Source organism: Micromonas commoda, chromosome 4 (genome assembly GCF_000090985.2).
Source record: "Micromonas commoda chromosome 4, complete sequence".
Classification (NCBI taxonomy): domain Eukaryota; kingdom Viridiplantae; phylum Chlorophyta; class Mamiellophyceae; order Mamiellales; family Mamiellaceae; genus Micromonas; species Micromonas commoda.
Genome location: NC_013041.1, coordinates 1,356,929 through 1,378,369, shown reverse-complemented (window position 1 = coordinate 1,378,369; position 21,441 = coordinate 1,356,929). Strand labels below are relative to the sequence as shown.

The following is a 21,441-nucleotide window of genomic DNA, read 5'->3' as shown; positions in this document are numbered from 1 at the left end:
AACGCCCAAAACGCCGCCGCATATTAGCGATACCGCCATTCTAGCTAGTGAACGTAGCGAACGCTGTGATTGTATCAATTTTCGTCTCGCCGCGCTCGCCAGCTCACCAAGTCAGACCCGAGTCGCCCTCCTCCGCCGTCGAATCCACCGCGAATATTCGCATGACGTCCGTCAGCGTCACCACGCCCACCGGACGCGAGTTCGGCGAACTCGCGACGTACGCCCGGTGCGTCCTCGCCTCGGACATCACCGTCATCACTCTCAGGAGGCTGGCGTCGGGCGGGACGGAGACGCAACGAGAGCGCCAGGCGGGATCGCCCGTCGGCGATTCGCTCAGCCGCTCGAGGGACTCGGAGCTCGTCGCGTAGGCGCGAGGGGAGGGTTCGACGGGGAGATTTGGAACGAGCGGTCTCGGAGGTCCGCCGGGAAGTAGGGTCACGTTCCCAAAAAAAAGACAGGGGGTAAGAAGCAACGTCATGGATGGGATAAAGAGGAAGCCTGTAAAGTTTTTTCATTTCCCGAACACGTCGTCCCGTGAGCTCTCCACGAAGGTGAAGCTTACGGGAAGATGACTGATAGGTTCGAGGTAAAACCCGCCGTAGAAGACGATGATTTGAAATGGTGCTTTGCATGGCGTTGATTCTTCCCCTGCCTGGCACTTTGGACCACACCCGGTCGCGCAGAAACTCACCCGCGCTCGAGCCCAGCGCATCCGCCAGGTCCGCCGCCGACGACGTCCTGCGGACATCGGACGCCGATATCGACCCGATCATGAACCTCCCGCGCCGATCCACCACCGCCAACCCGCTCACCCCGAGGTTGTGCATCACCGCGAAGCACCCGGCGACGAAAAATTCGGACGAGACCGCGGCGACGGCGAACGTCCCCCGCGTGAACCCCAGCGACTCCATCGTCGCCGTCCTCGGGAAACTTCCCAGCGCGTCGGGGTCGGCCACCATCAGGTCGAGGACGTCGAGCTGCGACACGACGCTGACCCAACGCGGTCGCATGTCGGGAAGGCGCTCGTCGTCGTCGTCCTCGTCGTCGCTCGAGCTGTGCGGTGCGTTGCCGTCCGCGCCGGTGGATTCGGGTTCGGTGAAGACGGCGATGCGGTGCGACGGTTCAAAATCTCCGACGCGTTTCTCGGGCTTGTTATCGAGGCCTCTGCTGACGAAATCGAGTAACGTGGTGTCCGCGAAGCCGAGGTAGCACGCGTCACCGTCGTCACCCGGCGCGACGATTGCGCGCCATGCGTCCTCCGCGTGGGCGACCGCGTGGGCGTCGATGACGTCGCGTTTGGTTCTGGGCGCGGGCGAGTTTGGGGCGAGCTCGTCGGCGTACGCTTCCACGTCTTCCGGAAGGTAGGGTGCACGGACCGAACGAACGCGCGGGGTGAAGCGTCTTCCGTGTTTCTGTTTCGCCTCGCATCGCCCTGTTTCTCGGCGTTTGGCCATTTTGTCATATATGAACAAGGACAAAACAGGGCGATGATGAAGGCTCGATAGAAGCCAAATTTTGCATCAACGCTACCGTCATTGAAAGAAAAACACGTTGAAGAAACTTCACCCTGCCTGTGATACGAACTCCGGGTCAAGGAGCGCGGGGTACATCGCGCCGAGTATCTGCTCGAGCAAGGAGCCGACGCTGATCCACCCGGCGTACTCGCCCGTGGCGGCGTCCACGGCGGGCGCGGCGAGCACGTCCGCGGCGGCGAGATCGCGCAGAGCCTTGGTGCGGAGAGGTCAGGGGCGACGAGCGTCAGAACCTGGGAAGAGCCGAGGGGCCACGACGATATCGCACCTGCCCGACTGTCGCGCGCGTGGGTATCGTGAGCACGCCGCGCGGCCTGCGACGACGCGCGCGACGACGACCGGGCGGGCCCTCCGCGGTCCACCCGAACGCGCCGGATCCCACGGGTGTCGCGCCGTCGCCCAAGTCGTCCGCCGACGACGCCTCCCCGTCGCCGGACTCGCGCCTGAACCTCTCGGTGTATCGAGCGAGCGTCCAGCCCGACAGGAAGTACCGCGCGTCGATGAGCTCGCCGGAAGGGATCGGGTCGTTCGCGGGCACGTCGGGGATGCGGTCGTCCGGCGGGAAGCGCGTTGAGGCGTCGCCCTCCATGGTCGCGGGGTGGTGAGAGGCGGAGGGGGCGCGCGAGGCGGTTGTGGCTTGTAAAACCCTCGAGGAGCAGAGGCGTGTGCCCGGACGCAACGCGAGAAGACAAAGTGATGGCCGGGCGTCCTCTTCCTATCGTCGCGTCCGATGGATTTACGAATGCGTGCTTGCGTTGTGATAAAACCGTGCTGCGGGCCCACCCTGAACCGGGCCCCTCTCCAAAACCAAAAATTCTCTCCTCTCGCGAGTCCCGTCCTGGAACTCCCCGCTTCGACTTAGAAGAGGGCGTGACCCATGAAGGCCTCCACCGCGATGAGCGAGACGATCCCCACCATCGCCGCCCGCCCGTTGAGCTGCTCCGTCTGCGCGTTGAAGATCTTCCTCGCCTCGGGTCCCCACGGGCCGCCCTTGAAGACCTCCCTCCACGTCCTCGAGTCGTCCATCGTGAAGGGGTTCGCGGTGTAGCCCTCGTTGCTGCTGAACGCCGGCGCGAGCGACGCGAACGCCCACAGCTGGACCTGCGCGGCGAAGATGCCGAAGTTGGCGCCGAGCTGCTCGGTGAAGCTCTGGCCGGTGGCGATCTCCTGGACGACCGCGGTGAGAAAGCCGAGCATGGCGAGTCGGCCGTTGATCACCTCGGGCGCCCACCCCTCAAACGCGAGTACCTGCTGCGGCGTGAGCACCTTGGCCGGGGCGGACCAGGGCGGGAACATGACCTGGTCCACGCGGTGCACGGTGAGGTTGCCGATCGTGTCGTCCGCCTTGACGATGTTGGCGCCGTTCACGGTGGTTCCGACGACGTCGAGCGCGAAGCGCTCGTTCAGGGTTGGGACCTCGCCATCTTTCAGATCGGCGGAGGTGACGGTGCCGTCGACGACGTGGTAGGTGAGGATATCCGCGAGGGACTCGAGGCCGAGTACCTCCTCCTTGGACAGCTGGAGGTCCTCGCAGACCTGAGCGAACGCGGCGTCGGTGGGCGCGAAGACGGTGAGGGGCTTGTCGCCGGTGAGCGCGCCGGTGAGCTCAGCCTTCTCGACCGCCGCGCTCAGGATGCTGAGGTCGTCGCCGAGGAGGGCAGCCTTGGCGGTGACGGGGGCGGCGGTGGACACCTGGCGGCGCAGGGTGCCGCCGCGGGCGCGGGTGGACGCCTTAGCGAAGGTGGAGACGCGGGTGGCGGTGCAGGCCATCGTCCTCTGTCGGATATCTCGCGACGCGTCGAAGGTAATGGCTCGCCGCGCCGCTTCGAGGGATCGGATAGGGATAAAAAAGTTGAGGCCTCCGTGCGGTCTGGCTCGCGGACCAATCAGATTTCGAGGTGCACCGGCCGTACGGCAGCCAGTCACGAACCGGCGAGGAAATAAAAAAATCGAGCGTGCAGAAAATGGAGTATTTTTCCGCAGACGCGGCGTGTGACGCGACGACGTCATCTCTCGCTCGATGCGTCCCGTGAACGTGAGGTTGAATCAGATTACATCAGAGTCCGTCCGTCCCGTCGTCCGCGACGCCACACCCGGCACACATCGGCATACATAAACAATCAATCAGCAGCACCCGCCCTTCTTCGCGGCGCCCTGGTTCACGTCCACGGTGTCTGGGAGGTAGATCTCCTCCTCCGCCTCGTTCTTCAGCGCGTTCCTCGCGATGCACGCGAACGCCTCCTCCACGTTGACGTCCTCCTTGGCGCTCGTCTCGAAGTACGGGATGTCACCGTTGCCCTTGGAGGTGCACCAGCTCTTGGCCTTCTTCTCGCTCACGACGCGGGACGCGCCTCCGTCGACATCCGTCTTGTTCCCGAGCACGACAAATGGAAAGTTATCGGGATCGTTCGGCGACGCCTGGATGAGGAACTCGTCGCGCCAGTTCTCGAGGTTATCGAACGTCTTCGCGGTGTTGACGTCGTGGACCAGGACGCAGCAGTCCGCGCCGCGGTAGAAGGCGACGCCCAAGGACTGGAACCGCTCCTGGCCCGCGGTGTCCCAGATCTGCATGGTGACGAGTCGATCGTCAACCTGCACCTCTTTGGTGAGGAAATCGGCGCCGATCGTAGCCTTGTACTGCTTGCTGAACTTCCTGTTGACGTACTGGTTCATCAGGCTCGTCTTGCCGACGCTGCGTCGCGGGGGTCGGCGGGAGGACGGGTCAGCGAACTCGGGGCGTTGTTGCATCGCGAGAAAAAATAAATGGGCGGGAGACGAAGGCGGTGGGGCCGGGGCGTTGGTCGGTCGGCGTGCGGCGGGGTCCCGCTCCGGAGCGCGCGGGTTCGTCCCGCGGGTCCACCGACGACGCGGGTTTCGGTCCCAACGCGAGTCGCGCCGGGACGCGGGCGCGGTCCCGAGGCTGCGCGCGGGTCCCCCACCCCCGATCGCGCGTAACACCAAATCTTGAACTCGGAGGAGAAAATAAAATGGCGCGAGGCGAGGCGCGCGCGAACGCGGCGCGAACGCGGCGCGAACGCGGCGGGGACGCACCCGGAGTCTCCGAGGATGATGACCTTCAGCAGGGTACGTTTGCGAGACGCCATGGCGGCGGCGCTCGTTCACCTCTCGCGGGGTCACGCGCTTCGAAGTGCCGAACCGCGCGGGTGACGCGACGCTCTCGCGTGCTTGAACACCGGCTCGCGGTCGAGCTTTCGCGGTCGGTTGCAATTTTCTTCGCTTCACGCCTCGCCCCTCTCGACAGGTTCCGTCGCTTCGAGCGCCCCTCCCCTCCCACTTCGATGGGCAACAAAGGCTCGAGCGAGCCTAAGCCGGCGCCGCCGAGTACCCCCGCCCCGGCGAGCCCCGTCGCTGCGCCCGCACCCGCTCCAGCCCCCGCGCGGCCCGCCCCGGCGCCCGCACCGCCTCCAAAGGCCCCAGCCGCCGCCGCGAAGAAAAGCGTCGCGCTCGGCCGATCAATCGAAACCTCGACGCGCCTCGAGCCCCGTCCCGTCGCCATCTTCCCGACCCCGATGGCTCCCATGAACCTCGCGTGCCGCGGCGCGGACCCCCGGGCGATGAAGGCTTTCATCGCCGCCGCCATCTCCGGCGCGGAGCTCAAGTTCGTCCCCATGGCGAAGGGCGCGGAGGGCCACGGCGGATCCCCCGTCGCGCTCGACGTCGACGACAAGAAGATGAAAATCTCCGAGCCCAACGCCATCGCCCGGTACCTCGGCGCGTCCAAAGCCCTCGCGCCCGCGGGACCCGCGCGATGGGCGACGGAGAGATGGTGCGAGTGGGAGGCGACCGCGCTCGCCCCCGCCGTCGCCGTCGCGTGCGCGTCCAACGACGGCGCCTCGCTCTTAACGCTCCTCGCGAACGTCCTCGAGCCGCACCTTTCCGCGACGAGCTCGACTTTCGCGTTCATCGCGGGCGGCGACGCGCCGTCGCTCGCTGACGTCGTCGTCTACTCCGCGCTCTTCCCCGTCCTCGGCGAAGAGCGCGCCGCGGGCGTCGTCGGTCTCGACGCCCTCGACGGCACCGTCCCGCGCGTCGCCGCGTGGTTCGCTCGGTGCGGAGAGACGGCTTCGTTCATCGCCGGCGCGTCGTCGTCGCGAGCGTCCGCGACGACCGCGGCGTCGCTCTGCGCGCAGGACGGCCAGGCGATGGTCCTCGCCGCAGCGGCCAACGCGCCACCGACAGATCCGAGCGGCGAGAAGTTTTGCATCACCACCGCCATCAACTACGCAAACGGAGCGCCGCACATGGGTCACGCGTACGAAGCCATCTCCGCCGATTGCATCGCTCGGTATCACCGGCGCTACGGCCGCGACGTGTTGTTCCAGACGGGTTCCGACGAGCACGGGCAGAAGATCGCCGAAGCCGCGGAGACGGCGGGGTGCGCGCCCATCGAGCTGTGCGATAAGTACGTCAACGCGTTCCAGACGCTCAACGCGAAGACGAAGGTGAGCAACGACGTGTACAACCGGACGACGTCGGAGAGTCACAAGGCGGCTTGCCGGAAACTGTTCGAGATGTCCAAAGCGAACGGGGACATCTACCTGGACACCTACGAGGGATGGTACAACGTCCGCGAGGAGACGTTCGTGACGGAGACGGACGCCGCGGCTGCCAACTACCTCGACCCCGTCAGCGGCAAGCCCCTCAAGAAGATGAAGGAGGAGTCCTATTTCTTCCGCCAGTCGAGGTACCAGTCGCGGCTCATCGAGCACATCGAGAAGAACCCGGCGTTCATCCAGCCCACGCGCAGGCGCAACGAGATCCTCGCGAGGCTCCGCGAGGACGAGCTCAGGGACCTGTCCGTGTCCAGGACGACGTTCGACTGGGGCATCCCGGTGCCCGACGCCCCGGGCCACGTCATGTACGTTTGGTTCGACGCGCTGACCAACTACCTCACCGGCACGGGTTGGCCGCAAAAGCCCAATGGCGACGGCATGTGGCCCGCGTCCGTTCACATCATCGGTAAGGACATCATCTGGTTCCACTGCGTGATCTGGCCGTGCATGCTGTGGTCCGCGGGGCTGCCGCTGCCGAAAACCGTCTTTGGTCACGGATTCGTCACAGCCGCGGATGGTCAGAAGATGTCCAAATCGATCGGCAACGTCGTCGATCCCATGGATCAGCTCACCAGGTACTCGTCCGATACGTTCAGGTACTACCTCATGCGCAACGCCGTGTACGGCAGCGACGTGCCGTTCAGCGAGAGTAACCTCGTGTACGTGCACAACTCTGACCTGGCGGACGTGATGGGTAACCTGGTGCACCGCGCGACGAACCTGTGCAACAAAAACTGCGGCGGCGTCGTTCCCGACTGCGTCCCGGAGAAGGTCTTCGACGTCAACCTCCTGCGCGTGCAGAGCGAGCAGGCGATGAGCAACCTGGAGGTTCAGCGGTGCTGCGAGCTCGCCATCAACGCCATGAAAGATACCAACAAGTACCTCACCGATTCCGCGCCCTGGGCGGTCAAGGGCGACGGCGCCGCGGAGCGCAAGGCGGTGATCATCAGGTCCACGCTCGAGGCCGTGTACGCCGCCGCGCACTTCCTCGCGCCGTTCATCCCGGACGCCTGCGACGCCATCTTCGAGAAGCTCGGCACGCCCGCGGTTCCCGCGTGGAAACTGAAGCGCTCCGAGAACCTCGCCCCCGGCACGGCGGTGTCCGTCGGGGACATCCTCTTCGCGAAGCACGAGGTCGAGGGTGCCGACAAGGGTGCCGACAAGGGTGCCGAGGGTGCCAAAGGCGGGGATGCCAAGGGAAAGAAGGCTGCCGACGCGCCGAAGCCGAAGAAGAAGGAGGTTCCGGCCAACGCGCCCGTGGACGTCTCCCGCCTCAACATCGTGGTCGGCACCGTGACCAAGGTTGCCCGCCACCCCGAGGCTGAGAAGCTCTACGTCGAGGCCATCGACCTCGGCCCGGCACTCGGCACCAAGCAGGTGGTCTCGGGCCTCGTCGAGCACGTCCCGGAGGATCAGATGATGGGCGCCAGGGTCGTGGTGGTGGCGAACATGAAGCCCTCCAAGATGCGCGGAGTGGAGTCCGCCGCGATGGTCCTCTGCGGCACCGGCCCGGACGGGAAGGTGGAGCTCGTGACGCCGCCGGAGGGGGTGCCCAACGGCGAGCGCGTCCAGTGCGAGGGGTTCGCGGGCGAGGCGGACGACGTGTTGAACCCGAAGAAGAAGGTTTTCGAGAACGTGGCGCCGGACTTTTCGGTGACGCCATCCGGGGAGGCTTCGTACAAGGGCGCCGCGTTCGGGACGAGCGGCGGGGCGTGCAGGCTCGCCACGCTCACCGCGGGGACCATCAGGTGAAACAAGCGGGGGGATGCGAGGGACGCGTCGTGGTCAGCCTAATTATTACGTTATCAATGTGACGCGAGTAATCTTACGCTCGCCTGCGATTTTCTGCGAACGAAATCGAGATCGCGCCGATGGACGCACATTCCTCGGCTCAGGATAAATGTCGATACAACTGTTGACTACTCGCGCTCGCGGCGCTGGGCGCACTCCTTGCACTTAGAGCGTACACGACCGTGCTCGCAGATTCCAGACCCACCGCACTCCTTACAGTATCTGCGCTCACGACCGTGCTCGCAGAATGAGCCCCCACCGCACTCCTTGCACTTAGAGCGTACACGACCGTGCTCGCAGATTGAGCCCCCACCGCACTCCTTGCACTTAGAGCGTACACGACCGTGCTCGCAGATTGAGCCCCCACCGCACTCCTTACACTCAGAGCGCTGACGGCCGTGCTCGCAGATTTGAGACCCGCCGCACTCCTTGCACTTAGAGCGTACACGACCGTGCGCGCATATTGATCCCCCGCCGCACTCTTTGCACGTAGAGCGCATACGACCGTGCGCGCATATTGATCCCCCGCCGCACTCTTTGCACGTAGAGCGCATACGACCGTGCTCGCAGATTGAGCCCCCACCGCACTCCTTACACTTAGAGCGCTGACGGCCGTGCTCGCAGATTTGAGACCCGCCGCACTCCTTGCACTTAGAGCGTACACGACCGTGCGCGCATATTGATCCCCCGCCGCACTCTTTGCACGTAGAGCGCATACGACCGTGCGCGCATATTGATCCCCCGCCGCACTCTTTGCACGTAGAGCGCATACGATCGTGCTCGCAGATTGATGCACCGCCGCACTCCTTGCAGCTAGAGCGTATACGACCGTGCTCGCAGATTCGAGACCCACCGCACTCTTTGCACGTAGAGCGCATACGACCGTGCGCGCATATTGATCCCCCGCCGCACTCCTTGCACTGTGAGCGGCGACGACCGTGCTCGCAGATTGAAGCCCCGCCGCACTCCTTGCACTGTGAGCGCTCACGACTGTGCTCGCAGATTCCAGACCCGCCGCACTCCTTGCATGTAGAGCGTATTCGACCGTGCTCGCAGATTCCGGACCCGCCGCACTCCTTGCACTTAGAGCGCTGACGACCGTGCTGGCAGATTGACGCACCACCGCACTCCTTGCACTGAGAGCGCTGACGACCGTGAGGACAAGCACCGCACACCTTGCATTGCGACCGATACTTCACCCCGTGCTCGCATGGCCCCTTTGTGTAAGGGGCTCTCTTCCGCTTCGTGCCCTGGTTCGCCCCATCGCCATCATCCGCCTCGACATTAGCCTCGACGTCATCCGCGCCCTCCATCTCGGCGACACGCGCGAGCAGCTCGTCGAGGTCGGGCTCCCAAACCGTCGTCATCTCCCACCCACCGGCCTCGCGCCCCACGAAGTGCTGACACCGAAAACTTGCCTCCTCTTCATATCCGGAAACGAGAGGCCCGAGATCGAAGATAAAGGAGGACGTGGTCACACCGCCACGGCGCATTCGTGGTCAGCTAGGAACGTCGACGCGAGGGAATCGGAGATGGTCGCGAGCGCGATGACCGCAACGATCTCATCGCGGGTCGCATCGCCCGGCGCGCGCGCGTCGACCGCGCATCTCGGCACGTCCGGTCGCCGCGCCGTCGAGCAACAACTTCATCGTCGCGGACGACGCTCGCGGCACGTCGCGCGCCTCTTCGGCGGCGGCGGCCAACGGACCGCGCGCATCGATCCCTTCGCGGACGATCCGGTCGTGTCGAGCGGATCGTCGTCGCTGCCCGACGTGGGATGGACGATGGAGGTCCCGGTCACCACCGGCAAGTTCGCCGGATACGTGCTGGTGTGCTCCGCTTTCACGAAGGACGACGTGCCCGCGGTGGCGGACTTACTCCTGGGAAGCGGCATGGCGGGGTTCCCGCTGGAGAGGAAGACGCTGCTGGTGTACCTCGGAGGCGCGGTCCCGGCGTTCCCGCAGGGTACCTACCTCGTGGGCCGGCTCCGGGCGCCCAGGGATCGGACGAGGGAGAGGATAAGGGAAGATTGCGCCGACGGCGTGGAGGCGCCCGCGCGGTGCGACGTAGACGCGGACGACGCCGCGGAGGACGCGCCGATGAGCTCCTGGTCCGAGGAGAAGAGCGTCGCGTACGGCCCGATCGTCGCCACCGTCGGCGTGTCCTTCGACGGAGCCACCAGGCGCCGGTTCACGTCGCTTTCCCCGCCGACGGATAGCGGGTACCTGAGCGACCTCACGGTGACAGAGGCGGAGCGGGGGGAGGGACTCGGGAGGGCCATGCTCGCCGCCGCGGAGGAGTTCGCGCGGGACATGAGGCAACCGTGGATGTACCTGCACGTGGCGCTGAAAAAACCCGGGGTGGTGCGGCTGTACAGGGACGAGGGGTACGACGTGGTGGGGGTCGACCCGGGGATACTCGGGTGGCGGGGACGGCTGCTGATGCGAAAGTCGATGGGAAAGAGTCGATAAGATTAGGCGTTGTACTTGTACGATGGAGGAGAGTCGAACGAACGAGTTAAGGCGTCGTGAAAGTGAAACGCGATGACGTTACAACCGTCTCGAGGCGACCGGCGTCGCGGTTCAGCCTGGCTCTTGTGGGTTCGGATCCCTGATCCCAGCGGAGATTGGGCAATATGCGATGTCGAAAAAGCACTCAGCCTGGCTACAAGTACTACAATATGGATGTTGAATCCATATTGCGGATGTTGAACCCACGAGAGTCAGGCCCGGATGAAACCCTCGACGCCGGGCGCATCGAAACGACGACGACGACGACACCGAGCGCCGTCACGGACCGTCCCACAGGTCCTCCAGTGTCTTGTACGGCCCGTCGGGCGACAGCCAAAACGACCCATCGACCATTCGGCACCGACGGGAGACGGCGTCGATGGCGTCGAGGTCGTTGTCACTCAGCCGCCACGTACACGTCAGCACGTCCAGGTTACCCCGGATCCGCGACGGGCTCGACGACTTGGGCAGCACGCTGCACGTCGGCCTGCGCTGCAGCGCCCACTTGAGAAGGACTTGGCCGACGTTGCGGCCCGTGCGAACGGACACGCCGACGATGACCGGATCCTTCATCAGCTCGGGCGTCTCGCGCTTGAACATCGCCGCGCTGTCCGGGGAACCGAGCGGGGAGTACGCGGTGAAGTGGATGTCGTTTCGATGGCAGAAGCGGACGAGGTCGCGCTGGGGCCAGTACGGGTGACACTCCACCTGGCACACGCTGATGGGCACGTCTGCGTGGCCGAGCAAGTCGCGGATTTTTTTCTCGCTGAAGTTGCTCACGCCGATGGCCTTGACGAATCCTCGTTCGACGAGGTCCTCCATGGCTTTCCACGTGTCCAAGATGGACGGTGAGACGACATCGCTGCCCTTGTTGCCGGTGACCGGCCAGTGCATCAGGTACAGGTCCAGGTAATCGAGCCTGAGCAGCTTGAGCGACTTCTTCAGCGCAGCCTCCACGCGGTCCGGAGCGTGGTCGGTGTTCCACAGCTTGCTGGTCACGAAGACCTCCTCGCGCTCCAGCTGGGTCTTCTCGAAAACCTCCTGGAAAGCCTCGCCGACCTCGCCCTCGTTCTCGTACACGCTGGCGCAGTCCACGTGGAGGTAGCCGGACTTGAGGGCCTCGACGACGGCGGCCTTGACCTTGCCGGGCTCGGACTTCCACGTGCCCAGTCCAATCAGCGGGATCTTTTCGTCTCCCCGCTTGGTCTTGAGGAGGCCGGTGGGGTAGTCCGGGATGCGCGTCACGTCCGGGAGCGACGCCTTGATCTCGCGCTGGCGCTTCTCGCGCGTCTCCTTGAGGACCTTGAAGGCGTGCTCGTCCTGCTCCTCGCGCGCGCGTTGCTTGGCGAGGCAGACGGTCGGACCGCCCGTCAGGTCGAACCACTGCAGCCTGCCGCCGTGCTCGTTCACCTCCTCGAACTTCTTGAAGGGCTCGATGCACGTCTTCGGCGACTTGCCCTCGTTCATGCGCTCGTGGTCGTGGGCGACGTCGATGATCTGCTGGTCGTGCTCCAGCCACACCTGGGACCAGTCGCGCGACCAGCCCTGCTTCGCCTGGTGCGGCTTGGGCGGCGGGAGCTCGGCGAAGACCTTCTCAGCCTCGACGTACACGGGGTCGTCCGGCTCCCGCGGCTCGCAGCGTATCGGCGGCAGGTTGGCGCCGAAGTCCTTGCGCTCCTCGGGGGGAAGCTGCGCGAGGATCTCCTCGAGGTTGAACACGCCAACCTCCATCGGGTCGCTGTACATCGCGCGCTGTCGCTTACCCTCAGGAGCCATGCCGCGGCGGCGCGGCGAGTTGTGAGCGCCTCGCCCGGAAAAACGCTCCGACGGAAACGCGAAAGGAAATGACGCGGAGTCGACGCGCGCGACGCCTTCGCAGCTTCGCGCTCGCCTCGAAAAAAACGACACGCACGAGTCCCATCAGTCATTAATTAGGATGCGTACTCGTAGTCTTGATGTTAGCCATCGCGAAACGGTCGTTACGCGCGAGCTACAGCCCCGTGGGCATGGGCTCGCGCGCGAAAACCTCCAGTCCCCTCGGTCCCCACACCCTCACAGTCATCTCGCACGCCCCGACGCGACTCTCCCGAACCACCCGGATCCATCCGCCCATCCCGGACACCGACAGGTCCACCACGCCACCGTACGCCCCCGTCGAACCCTCCGGCGAGTTCACCTTGAGCTCCTTCACCAGCCTCTCGCAGAAGCCGAATCGTCCATCGCCCGTCGCGTCCACCGAGGGTTCGACTGGAGACTCTTCTTCGGTAAAGTCGGAGTTGCTCCCGTACGGCGTCATCCTGGCGGGCGACGACGCGCTCTCGGCGCGCCACTCCGCGACGGCATCGACGGCGGACGCGCTCGCCGCCGACGACGACGCGTCATCGCCCGCGCCTTTCCCGACGTCGTCCTCCTCGGGTCGAACCCTGCCGTCGTCGTCGCCGCCGGCGCCCCGAGAAATCGCCGCCTTTTCGGCCATCGCGGCGCGCCTCTCGTCCCTCTCGCGGTCCGCCGCCGCCTGCGCCAGCGTCGGGTCCGGCAGACTCGACGTCTCCACGACGGTGACGCGCACACCCTTGGGGCCGTAAAACACCAGCCCAGCCGCGGGCGTCGCGAGCGCGACGTCCACGCGGATCAGCGGGCCCCACAGCAAGCTGAGCCCCGTGAAATCCGTTCGGTCCGACGCGTCCGACGCGTCATCATCGCACCGCCGCCTGGGGACGTACCGGACCAGGCTGCCCCCCAGTTTGAACCGCTTGATGTCCTCGCCGGGAAGGATCGAGTTCATCCTGTGGTGCAGGAAAACGCCCGGGGTGTCGTAAAGGGTCCCCCGGCCCTCGAACGCGCGAAGCGGGATTATCCCGAGCGTCGTACCGGGCATGGCCGACGCCGTGGGCAGGCGCTTCGCGGGGACGCCGAAGTTCCCGAGCTCCCGCATGGACTTGAGCGCGGCGCGGATGAAGGTGCTCTTGCCGACGTTGGCGCTCCCGATGACGTAGACGTCGCGGCCCTTTCGCTCGGCGAACATCGCCGTGACGGATTTATCCACGCCGTCGCCTTTTCGCCCCGAGACGCATTCGATTCCCGCGAGCGTGAGCCTGCGCCGCACCTCCACCTCCCGTCGCGCCCACTCCTTGAGGAGCGCCAAGTCGGTCCCGTTCGGTAACAAGTCGCACTTGGTGAGCACGAGGAGGATCGGGTTGGCGCCGACGACGTCGCGGACGCGGTTGAGGAAGGATCCGTGAAAATCGGTGACGTCGACGACCTTGACCACGAGCACCTTCTTGTCGCGGATGTGCGTGAGCTGCTCCCGCAGCTGCGAGGGGGTGATGAGCCCCTGGGACATGCGCGCGCCGCCCTGCCCGGCGACGGCGTTGACCATCGCGCCGTTGCTCAGGTCCCCGCACCGCGCGCAGAGCATCATCCCGAACAGCTGCTTGTGCACGCGCTTCGTCTCGTACTCGTCGGGATCGACGTACCCGGAGACGTCCGCGCGTTCCGTCTGAAGCGCGACGCCGCAGCCGTAACAGTTCCCTCGAAGCCTGCGGACGTCGCTCGCGTCGTCGTCGACGCGTATGAGGTCATCATGCGACGCGGGGCGGCGGTCGGGGACGCGGGAAGGGCGGGACCCGGCGGCGGCGGCGGTGCCGAACTTTACCGCCGGGGCTGAACGTCGCCGCGTGTCCGGGTTTCGCGGGGCGCGCGCGACGGGGCGAATCCGCGCGCGGCTCGAAAGATTGTGCGGACGAAGCGCCGCGACGTGAGAGGCCACGCATAATGACGGCATCCTCCACCCTACACGTGCGTCGCGGAATGCGCTACACGTGGACGCATCAAAGCGAGATGCGGCTCTCGGAGACTGGTGCTTTCTGTGGAAAAGAAGGGACGCTCGCAGTCGCAGGGAATCGTTTCGCACTCGCTGATGTTACAATCGTATCGCCACCTCGGCCGTTGACGTTCGTGTCGTGATGCCGTTCATTTCCGCGTGGTTTCGGCAAGCACGCGCCCCCGCGCCGACCCCACTGACTCCGCCGCGCTCAAAGGTGAGCACCCCCGTCACAGCTGTCGACAAAAATGTCGTCTCACGCGACCATTCGCTTGAACTTCTTCTGCCTCGCCTCGATCGCGCGCTTGCGCTTGATAGTATCCACCGTCTTCTTGTACGTGTCGAGTTTCTCCGTCGCTTTTGCGTCGTCCCACTCGAACCCCAACTCGTCCCCTAGCTTCTTCTTCGTCTGGCCGGTTGAATCCATGATGGTGCCCAGCGCGTCGTTGAAGTTCCTCCTTCGAGTGCCCCAGAGCTCCACGTGCTTGACGAACTCGTCCTCCATCTTCTTCATCTCGCTCGCGGACACGCTCGTTCCCTTCGACGCGCGCATGGGCACGAGTTTCTCCTCCATCTTCGCATTCTCCGAGGTGAGCTGCTCGATCTTGATGTTCATCTGCTTCGTGGTGAGCTGCTTCGCCATCTGCATCATCCGCGCCTTGCGCTTGGCGACCTCGCCGTTGAGCTCCGCGAGCCGCGCAGCCTTTATCTTCTTATCCGCCTCCATCTCCTTCAGGACGTCGTCTGGGAGGACGCCGTCCGGGTCCTGGACCTTGTACCACACCTGCGACTTGCCCCCCACCTCCACCGAGATCTCGCCCTTCTCGGTGAGCGAGTCGAGGTGCTTTTGGGCCATGCCCTTCTTGATGCCGTGCCTGCCCAGGGCATCCGCGATGTTCTGCGCGTTGAACGGGCGGTTCTGCGCGTTGATGTACTCCAACACTAAGTTCGACATGGTTCGTGCGGCGGCCCCGAGTGGCACCGAGTGAAGGGGCAGTGGGGGTGCATCAGTTTATCTGCGTTCGATTTTGAAAAAAATCTAACATAAAACTATCAATTTCCGGACCATCTTCGAACTGGTTCCCGTGCGACTGAGAGTGGGATACTGCCCGTAATTCGCATTTCGTATTTCCTAGCCGTTGTCATCCTCGAGTCGAACGCGCGCTGACTGACTGTCTATCCTCCGTTCCCAAGATCACCACAATTTGGAGCGCGGTAGGGTTCACGTAGCCATGGCGACCGTCAACGCCGTGGTCGAGCGTGGGTGCACCATGCTGGTGCACTACGACAAGAGTGTCAGCTCCACGGAGATTAAGGACGCGCTCGAGTCCGGCAGCGCGCACGAGAAGGCGGAGGCCATGAAGAAAGCGATTGCCATCCTGCTGTCCGGCGAGCAAATGCCCCAAATCTTCATCACCATCGTGCGGTTCGTGCTCCCCTCGGAGGACAAGTACGTGCAGAAGCTGCTCCTGCTGTACATGGAGATCATCGAGAAGACGGACACGCAGGGTAAGCTGCTGCCGGAGATGATCCTCATCTGCCAGAACCTCCGCAACAACCTCCAGCACCCGAACGAGTTCCTCCGCGGTGCCACCCTCCGTTTCCTGTGCAGGATCCAGGAGGCGGAGATCCTCGAGCCGCTGATCCCGTCCATCATCGCGTGCCTCGAGCACCGTCACTCCTTCGTGCGACGCAACGCGGTGATGTGCATGGACAGGATTTACCAGATGCCCGGCGGCGACATGCTCCTCATGGACGCGCCCGAGACCATCGAGCGCTTCCTCCAGGGTGGCGAGTCCGACCTGGGTACGAGGCGCAACGCCTTCCTCATGCTCTACAACAACGCGCAGGACAGGGCGGTGAACTTCCTCATGTCCAACCTCGAGCAGGTGGCCAACTGGGGGGACATCCTGCAGAACGTGGTGCTGGATCTGATCCGAAAGGTGCGTGTCGTTCCCGTCCTTTTCCCGCGCGTTCGGTCAGCCCGGCGCGCGCAAACGAGTTTTTTTCAACCCGCGGTCCCCTCACGAGTCGAATCCCTAATCTCATCGACGGAGCGATCGGGCGTGCGGTCGCGCGCGCGGGGCGGGCGAGAGGGTGGTCACGGGCGGCGGGTTCGCCGTTCGGTCGACCGCGGCGGTAGTCATGCGGTGATCGACGGCGAATCGCGTGCAAAATCCGCGCCCCCGCCCTTCGCGGCCGGGGACCCGACCCCACCGCGCCGCGGCCCCTCGGCTCGTTTTTCAACACGGAGCGAAGACTGGACGCCGGAAAACATTTCCATCTCCTCCAGTCTCTCGACGATCGTCGCCGACTGACGCGCGCTCCGATCCCGTCCACCCTCCCCCGACGAAACCTAGGTGTGCCGCAACGATCCGAGCCAGAAGGGAAGGTACATCAAGATCATCCTCACCCTCCTCAGCACCAACAACACCTCCGTCATCTATGAGTGCGCAAACACCCTCGTCGCGCTGTCATCCGCGCCCACCGCCATCAAGGCTGCCGCCAACTGCTACTGCCAGCTGCTGGTGTCTCAGTCCGACAACAACGTCAAGCTCATCGTCTTGGATCGCATCGCGGAGCTCAAGGACGCGCACAGGTACGTCATGCAGGAGATGGTCATGGACATCCTTCGCGCCGTCTCCACCCCAAACGTGGACATTCGCAAAAAGGCGCTCGACATCGTCCTCGACCTCGTCACCGGCCGCAACATCGACGAGGTGGTGGCGGCGCTCAAGAAGGAGATCCAAAAGTCGCAGACGGACACCGGCGAGAAGGCTGGCGAGTACCGCCAGATGCTCGTGCAGGCTGTGCACCGATGCGCGGTTCGCTTCCCCGGAGTCGCCGGCGCCGTCGTCAACCTTCTCATGGATTTTCTCGGCGACGCCAACACCGCGACGGCGTTCGACGTCGCCATGTTCGTCAGGGAGATCGCGCAGACGAACCCGGATCTGCGCGATCAGATCCTGAGGCAGATGCTGGACTGCTTCTTCTCCATCAGGTCCAGCCGCGTGTGCGGCACGTGCCTCTGGATCGTGGGGGAGTTTTCGCTCACGACGGCGCAAATCGAGGAGTCGCTCGAGACGCTCAAGCAGAGCCTCGGCCCGACGCCCTTCTTCACGCAGAAGAAGAAGCACTCGCAGTGGGAGGCGGACCCGGAGGAGGACGACCAGGCGACGCAGGATCAGTACGGCAAGAGGCACTTTGGCGAAGCTTCCCACGACTCGATGAAGGAGCAGAAGAAGAAGGGACCGGTCGTCCTCGCCGACGGATCCTACGCCACGCAAACCGCGTCCAGCGCCGACGTTCGCGCCCTTGCCGAGGCGCAGGTACCCAACCTGAGGGCCTTGGTCCTCGCCGGGGACTTTTTCCTCGCGTCCGTGGTATCCACGACCCTCACCAAGCTCGCGATGCGGTACATCAACATCGCCGCCGACGCCGGAGTCGCCCCGGCGGATGCCAACCGACTCCACGCGGAGTGCATGCTGTACATCGTGTGCATGCTCCGCCTCGGCGAGAGCGGCGAGACCCCGACGCCGATGGACAGCGACAGCAACGATCGCATGATGGTGTGCGTCAAAACCCTGGCCAAGCCGCAGGAGGCTGACGTGGACGTCTGGCTCAGCGCGTGCCGATCGGCTTATGACGGCCTCATCGCCGACAGGGCTAAGCAGAAGGAGGACGAGGAGGCGGTGAAGGACCAGCGCCCGATTTCGCAGGCTGACGACCTCATCGACTTTTACCACCTCAAGTCCAGGAAGGGCATGTCGCAGGTTGAGATTGAGGACGCCGTGGCGACAGATCTGAAGCGAGCGACTGGATTTGGCGCAGGCAAGGACGAGAAGAAGTCCGCGCTGGAGCGTGTGATACAGCTCACCGGCTTCTCCGACCCGGTGTACGCAGAGGCGTACGTCACCGTGCACCAGTACGACATCGTGATGGACGTGACGGTGGTGAACAGGACGAACGAGGTGCAGCAGAACCTCGCGTTGGAGCTGGCCACCATGGGCGACCTCAAGCTCGTGGAGCGGCCCCAGAACCACACCCTGGCGCCAGGGGAGACGAAGCACATCCGCGCGAACATCAAGGTTTCGTCCACCGAGACTGGCGTCATCTTCGGCAACATCGTGTACGAGTCCACGGGGAGCGACCGCAACGTGGTGGTGCTCAACGACGTGCACATCGACATCATGGATTACATCTCGCCGGCTTGGTGCGAGGATAACAAGTTCAGGAGCATGTGGGCGGAGTTTGAGTGGGAGAATAAGGTGGCAGTCAACACGACGATCAAGACGGTGCGCGAGTTCCTCGATCACATCGTGGAGAGCACCAACATGCGGTGCCTCACGCCGCCGTCTGCGCTCGAGGGCGACTGCGGCTATCTCGCGGCGAACCTTTACGCAAAGTCGGTGTTTGGCGAGGACGCACTCGTCAACGTGAGCGTGGAGGAGCAGGATGGCGTCGTGAGTGGGTTCATTCGGATCAGGTCCAAGACGCAGGGTATCGCGCTGTCACTCGGGGATAAAATCACGCTGAAGCAGCGCGCCAAGGCTGTGCCCAAGTGACGAGGACGAGAGTTGTTCAGAGGGGGGGGTGAATAGCTAACAAATTTGATCGGTCAACGCATCGCATCGGGATGTTCCTAAGATTGACGTCTAACGCCCCGATCCGCCCGTGATCTTAATGTCGCCAATCAGCTCCGGCTGCCCGAAGTTTCGCTCCCTCAACTCTGGGAAGGTTTCTAAACACTCGCCTGTGCAGTTGGGTGCGAAGCGGACGTAACCACAGAGTCGATTCGCGCAGTACTGCACAAAGCCCCACAGCTTGTCGAAGGCCTTCTGTCGCTCGGCCTTATCCTTCTCGTACGCCTTGGGGTTGTTGGTCAGCGCTTTCCACTGGTCCTCGGGGTAGGGATCGAACGACTTCGGGGGTGCGTCCAGCACCGGCGTCACCAGCGCCTTGCCCTTTCCGAATATTTCAGAGTTTTGCAGTCGGCTCAGGTTAGTCTCCACCTCCTTGCGCTCCGCGGGTCCGTCCACCCAGATCGCGGCGCGGTACTTTGCGCCGTTCTCCTTGAACTGCCCGTCCCCGCGCGTCGGATCCACGTGCTTCCAGTACGTCTGCATGAGCTTCTCGTGCGAGATCTTTTCCTCGTCGTACGTCACCTTGACGGCATCGACGGAAGATTCGTCTCCGGGAACGCCCGAAGCCAGACCGGGGACGACTTCCTTGACTCCCGCGTACCGCAGGTCGTTGAACTCTTTCTCGAGGAAAGCGTACCTGCCCGCGGCGATGTACATATCCTTCATCGTCTCCGCGTGCGCAGCGTGCGGCGCGGACAGGAGCAACGCGGATGCCGCCCATCCAACGATTTGCTGACGCCGATCGTCACGGGCGTCGTCGTCCGCCTCGGGTGCCGTGAATGCGCGCGCAACCTTGGGTTCGACGCGTCGTCGTCGGGACGTCTTTGCTGCCGCGGAGGGGCGGAGGGACGCCGAGAGAGCGAGCGTCGTCATCTTCTGTCCGGTTGTCTCGGAGGAGTGAGGGAGCGTTGGCAACAACATAACATTATCCGGACTCCTCTCATGAACTTTTACTCGTGGCTCCGAGAGCAGAGGAAGGCAGTCCAAGTGGCACCCAGCCACGCCCGACCGTCATGGACCAGAAAGCGAGGGACACGAGGCGCAATCGGCTCTACGGGCTCGCGTTCACGCTCACGTGCTTCGTCGCCGGCACCGGTGCGTCCCGTCGGCGCTCATCCCTCGCGCGTCGACACCTCAGCCCTCGAAAGGGCGACACCCACCGCCGCCCACGTGTTTCATGTTCTTAACGCACGAATCGCCCTCCCGACCTCCATCCCCCGCGCATCCGCAGTGTACGGATGGCCCGCGCTCCGTCGCGACCTCATCAAGGAGGGCGGCCTGACCGAAAAACAGCTCGGCGCGGTGTTCACGTGCGGCGCTTGGAGCGTCCAGGGCGGCCGCTTCGCCGCGGGCCTCATCCGAGACGCGCTCGGCACCAAGCGCACCGCGTGCGGCTGCCTCCTCTGCGTCCTCCTCGGCGCCGTCCTCGTCGCGACGGTCGCCTCCGATAACTTCGCGGGCCTCGCGCTCGGCATGCTCTTCCTCGGCCTCGGAAGCGGCGCCCAGCTGTGCATCCAGCCCGTCACCGGGCTCTTCCCCGAGAACGCCTCTGCCGCGATGGCCACGCTCTCCGGAGCCTTCCAGATCTCCGGGCTGGTGTTCCTCGTGTGCAGCGGGATCGCGCGCGCCGGAGCCGACAGGCTCGGGGCGTACCTCGCGTTCGCGGCGTGCGTGTGCGTCCTGTTGGCGCTCTCGTGGGTGTACCTTCCTTACGGGTTCAAGTTCACGATTGACGACGAATCCCGGGACGAACGGAGGGACGAGTCGAAAGGCGCGACGAAGAGCGCGACCGTCGACCGGGACGAGGAAGCGGCCGTCTCCGACGCCGCGGTGGTCTTAAAGGAAACAAGCGGCGAAACCAGCGACGGGAAGGAGGGCGAGGGGGACGACGGAAAGGTTCAAACATCGATGGCCGCGGTGGCCGTCGCGCCTCGCAAGCCGCCGCCGCCGCTGTCGCACCTCACCCGCAGAGGCCAGCTCCTCTCCGACGAGTACATCGCGCTGCTCGCGTGGTTCTCCGTGTGCGTCACCCCGGCGCAGTACTACGTGCTGAGCATCGGGTGGCAGCTCGAGCGAAAGGGAGACGACGCCGGCGATTACACGAGGGCCTTCGTGATATTGTACGCCGCATCCGCCGCGTTGGCTCCCATCGGCGGGGCGGTGGCGGACAAATACGGGGTGGGCTTCGCGCAGGGGCTCGCCACGGCGCTGACCGGGTCGTCGTTCGTGGTGTTGCTGTCCGATTCGCTGCCGGCGCAGATCGCGGGCATGACGCTGTACAGCGTCGGGCGGCTCTTCGTCTTCGCGCTCTTCTTCAGCAACATCGGGAGGAGGTTCGGGTTTGCGCACTACGGGACTCTCGTCGGATTCGGGATGTTGACGTCGGCGGTGCTGTCCATGCTGCAGTACCCGATGTTCACGCTGGCCATCGACGAGAGCGTGGACTGGGTGAACGCGTCGTGCGCGGTGGCAATCGCCGGGTGCCTGCCGTACACCGCGTGGTTGTCCAGGAGGGAGCGAGGAGAGAAGAGGCGGTTTGCGGGGATGACGGCGAACGAAGAGGCGTAG

The 21,441-nt window shown here is 64.6% G+C and overlaps 13 protein-coding genes across 13 annotated transcripts; 4 read left to right on the top strand and 9 right to left on the bottom strand.

Moving 5' to 3' along the window:
- Positions 1–74: 74 nt before the first annotated feature.
- Positions 75–1,454, bottom strand: MICPUN_58152 (predicted protein; the record flags this gene model as incomplete). Its single annotated transcript, XM_002501473.1, has 1 exon — positions 75–1,454. The coding sequence occupies one exon, from the start codon at positions 1,452–1,454 to the stop codon at positions 75–77; it is 1,380 nt and encodes a 459-aa protein (XP_002501519.1).
- A 108-nt stretch (positions 1,455–1,562) lies between these two features.
- On the bottom strand, positions 1,563–2,121 carry MICPUN_58151 (predicted protein; the record flags this gene model as incomplete). Its single annotated transcript, XM_002501472.1, has 2 exons — positions 1,563–1,727; positions 1,801–2,121. The coding sequence occupies 2 exons, from the start codon at positions 2,119–2,121 to the stop codon at positions 1,563–1,565; spliced, it is 486 nt and encodes a 161-aa protein (XP_002501518.1).
- Positions 2,122–2,270: 149 nt separating this feature from the next.
- FAS-ELIP (early light induced protein-like with fasciclin domain, chloroplast precursor) lies at positions 2,271–3,328 on the bottom strand. Its single transcript, XM_002501471.1, has one exon. It carries the CDS (start codon positions 3,300–3,302, stop codon positions 2,391–2,393), a length of 912 nt encoding a protein of 303 aa, XP_002501517.1. The 5' UTR covers positions 3,303–3,328; the 3' UTR covers positions 2,271–2,390.
- Positions 3,329–3,563: 235 nt separating this feature from the next.
- On the bottom strand, positions 3,564–4,666 carry RAB7 (ras-related gtp-binding protein). The gene is made up of 2 exons (XM_002501470.1): positions 4,584–4,666; positions 3,564–4,224 (listed from the first exon to the last, which is right to left on the bottom strand). Exons 1-2 carry the CDS (start codon positions 4,634–4,636, stop codon positions 3,657–3,659), a joined length of 621 nt encoding a protein of 206 aa, XP_002501516.1. The 5' UTR covers positions 4,637–4,666; the 3' UTR covers positions 3,564–3,656.
- Positions 4,667–5,062: 396 nt separating this feature from the next.
- On the top strand, positions 5,063–7,956 carry MICPUN_58148 (methionyl-tRNA synthetase; the record flags this gene model as incomplete). Its single annotated transcript, XM_002501871.1, has 1 exon — positions 5,063–7,956. One exon carries the CDS (start codon positions 5,063–5,065, stop codon positions 7,856–7,858), a length of 2,796 nt encoding a protein of 931 aa, XP_002501917.1. The 3' UTR covers positions 7,859–7,956.
- Positions 7,957–7,997: 41 nt separating this feature from the next.
- Positions 7,998–9,008, bottom strand: MICPUN_80539 (predicted protein; the record flags this gene model as incomplete). Its single annotated transcript, XM_002501469.1, has 1 exon — positions 7,998–9,008. A coding segment is annotated over one exon (1,011 nt), but the record flags the coding sequence as incomplete, so codon positions are not given.
- A 673-nt stretch (positions 9,009–9,681) lies between these two features.
- MICPUN_58146 (predicted protein) lies at positions 9,682–10,413 on the top strand (the record flags this gene model as incomplete). The annotated part of the gene is made up of 1 exon (XM_002501870.1): positions 9,682–10,413. One exon carries the CDS (start codon positions 9,682–9,684, stop codon positions 10,366–10,368), a length of 687 nt encoding a protein of 228 aa, XP_002501916.1. The 3' UTR covers positions 10,369–10,413.
- A 273-nt stretch (positions 10,414–10,686) lies between these two features.
- On the bottom strand, positions 10,687–11,874 carry MICPUN_80447 (predicted protein; the record flags this gene model as incomplete). Its single annotated transcript, XM_002501468.1, has 1 exon — positions 10,687–11,874. The coding sequence occupies one exon, from the start codon at positions 11,872–11,874 to the stop codon at positions 10,687–10,689; it is 1,188 nt and encodes a 395-aa protein (XP_002501514.1).
- Positions 11,875–12,397: 523 nt separating this feature from the next.
- On the bottom strand, positions 12,398–14,191 carry MICPUN_58144 (GTPase; the record flags this gene model as incomplete). Its single annotated transcript, XM_002501467.1, has 1 exon — positions 12,398–14,191. The coding sequence occupies one exon, from the start codon at positions 14,189–14,191 to the stop codon at positions 12,398–12,400; it is 1,794 nt and encodes a 597-aa protein (XP_002501513.1).
- A 119-nt stretch (positions 14,192–14,310) lies between these two features.
- On the bottom strand, positions 14,311–15,196 carry Hop2 (hop2-mnd1 complex facilitates loading of Rad51 & DMC1). Its single transcript, XM_002501466.1, has one exon. It carries the CDS (start codon positions 15,183–15,185, stop codon positions 14,487–14,489), a length of 699 nt encoding a protein of 232 aa, XP_002501512.1. The 5' UTR covers positions 15,186–15,196; the 3' UTR covers positions 14,311–14,486.
- Positions 15,197–15,462: 266 nt separating this feature from the next.
- On the top strand, positions 15,463–18,874 carry BCOP (coatomer subunit beta; the record flags this gene model as incomplete). Its single annotated transcript, XM_002501869.1, has 2 exons — positions 15,463–16,173; positions 16,591–18,874. 2 exons carry the CDS (start codon positions 15,463–15,465, stop codon positions 18,793–18,795), a joined length of 2,916 nt encoding a protein of 971 aa, XP_002501915.1. The 3' UTR covers positions 18,796–18,874.
- An 11-nt stretch (positions 18,875–18,885) lies between these two features.
- Positions 18,886–19,539, bottom strand: MICPUN_100232 (predicted protein; the record flags this gene model as incomplete). The annotated part of the gene is made up of 1 exon (XM_002501465.1): positions 18,886–19,539. One exon carries the CDS (start codon positions 19,537–19,539, stop codon positions 18,886–18,888), a length of 654 nt encoding a protein of 217 aa, XP_002501511.1.
- A 347-nt stretch (positions 19,540–19,886) lies between these two features.
- On the top strand, positions 19,887–21,441 carry MICPUN_58140 (major facilitator superfamily; the record flags this gene model as incomplete). The annotated part of the gene is made up of 2 exons (XM_002501868.1): positions 19,887–19,968; positions 20,105–21,441. The coding sequence occupies 2 exons, from the start codon at positions 19,887–19,889 to the stop codon at positions 21,439–21,441; spliced, it is 1,419 nt and encodes a 472-aa protein (XP_002501914.1).

Bases quoted from the DNA above. Each gene is read 5' to 3' on its own strand.
- FAS-ELIP (XM_002501471.1), bottom strand. From the start codon at position 3,302: ATGGCCTGCACCGCCACCCGCGTCTCCACCTTCGCTAAGGCGTCCACC.
- RAB7 (XM_002501470.1), bottom strand. From the start codon at position 4,636: ATGGCGTCTCGCAAACGTACCCTGCTGAAGGTCATCATCCTCGGAGAC. The intron at 4,225-4,583 runs GTGCGTCCCCGC...CCCGCGACGCAG, and splicing joins ATCATCCTCGGAGACTCCGG to CGTCGGCAAGACGAGCCTGA.
- Hop2 (XM_002501466.1), bottom strand. From the start codon at position 15,185: ATGTCGAACTTAGTGTTGGAGTACATCAACGCGCAGAACCGCCCGTTC.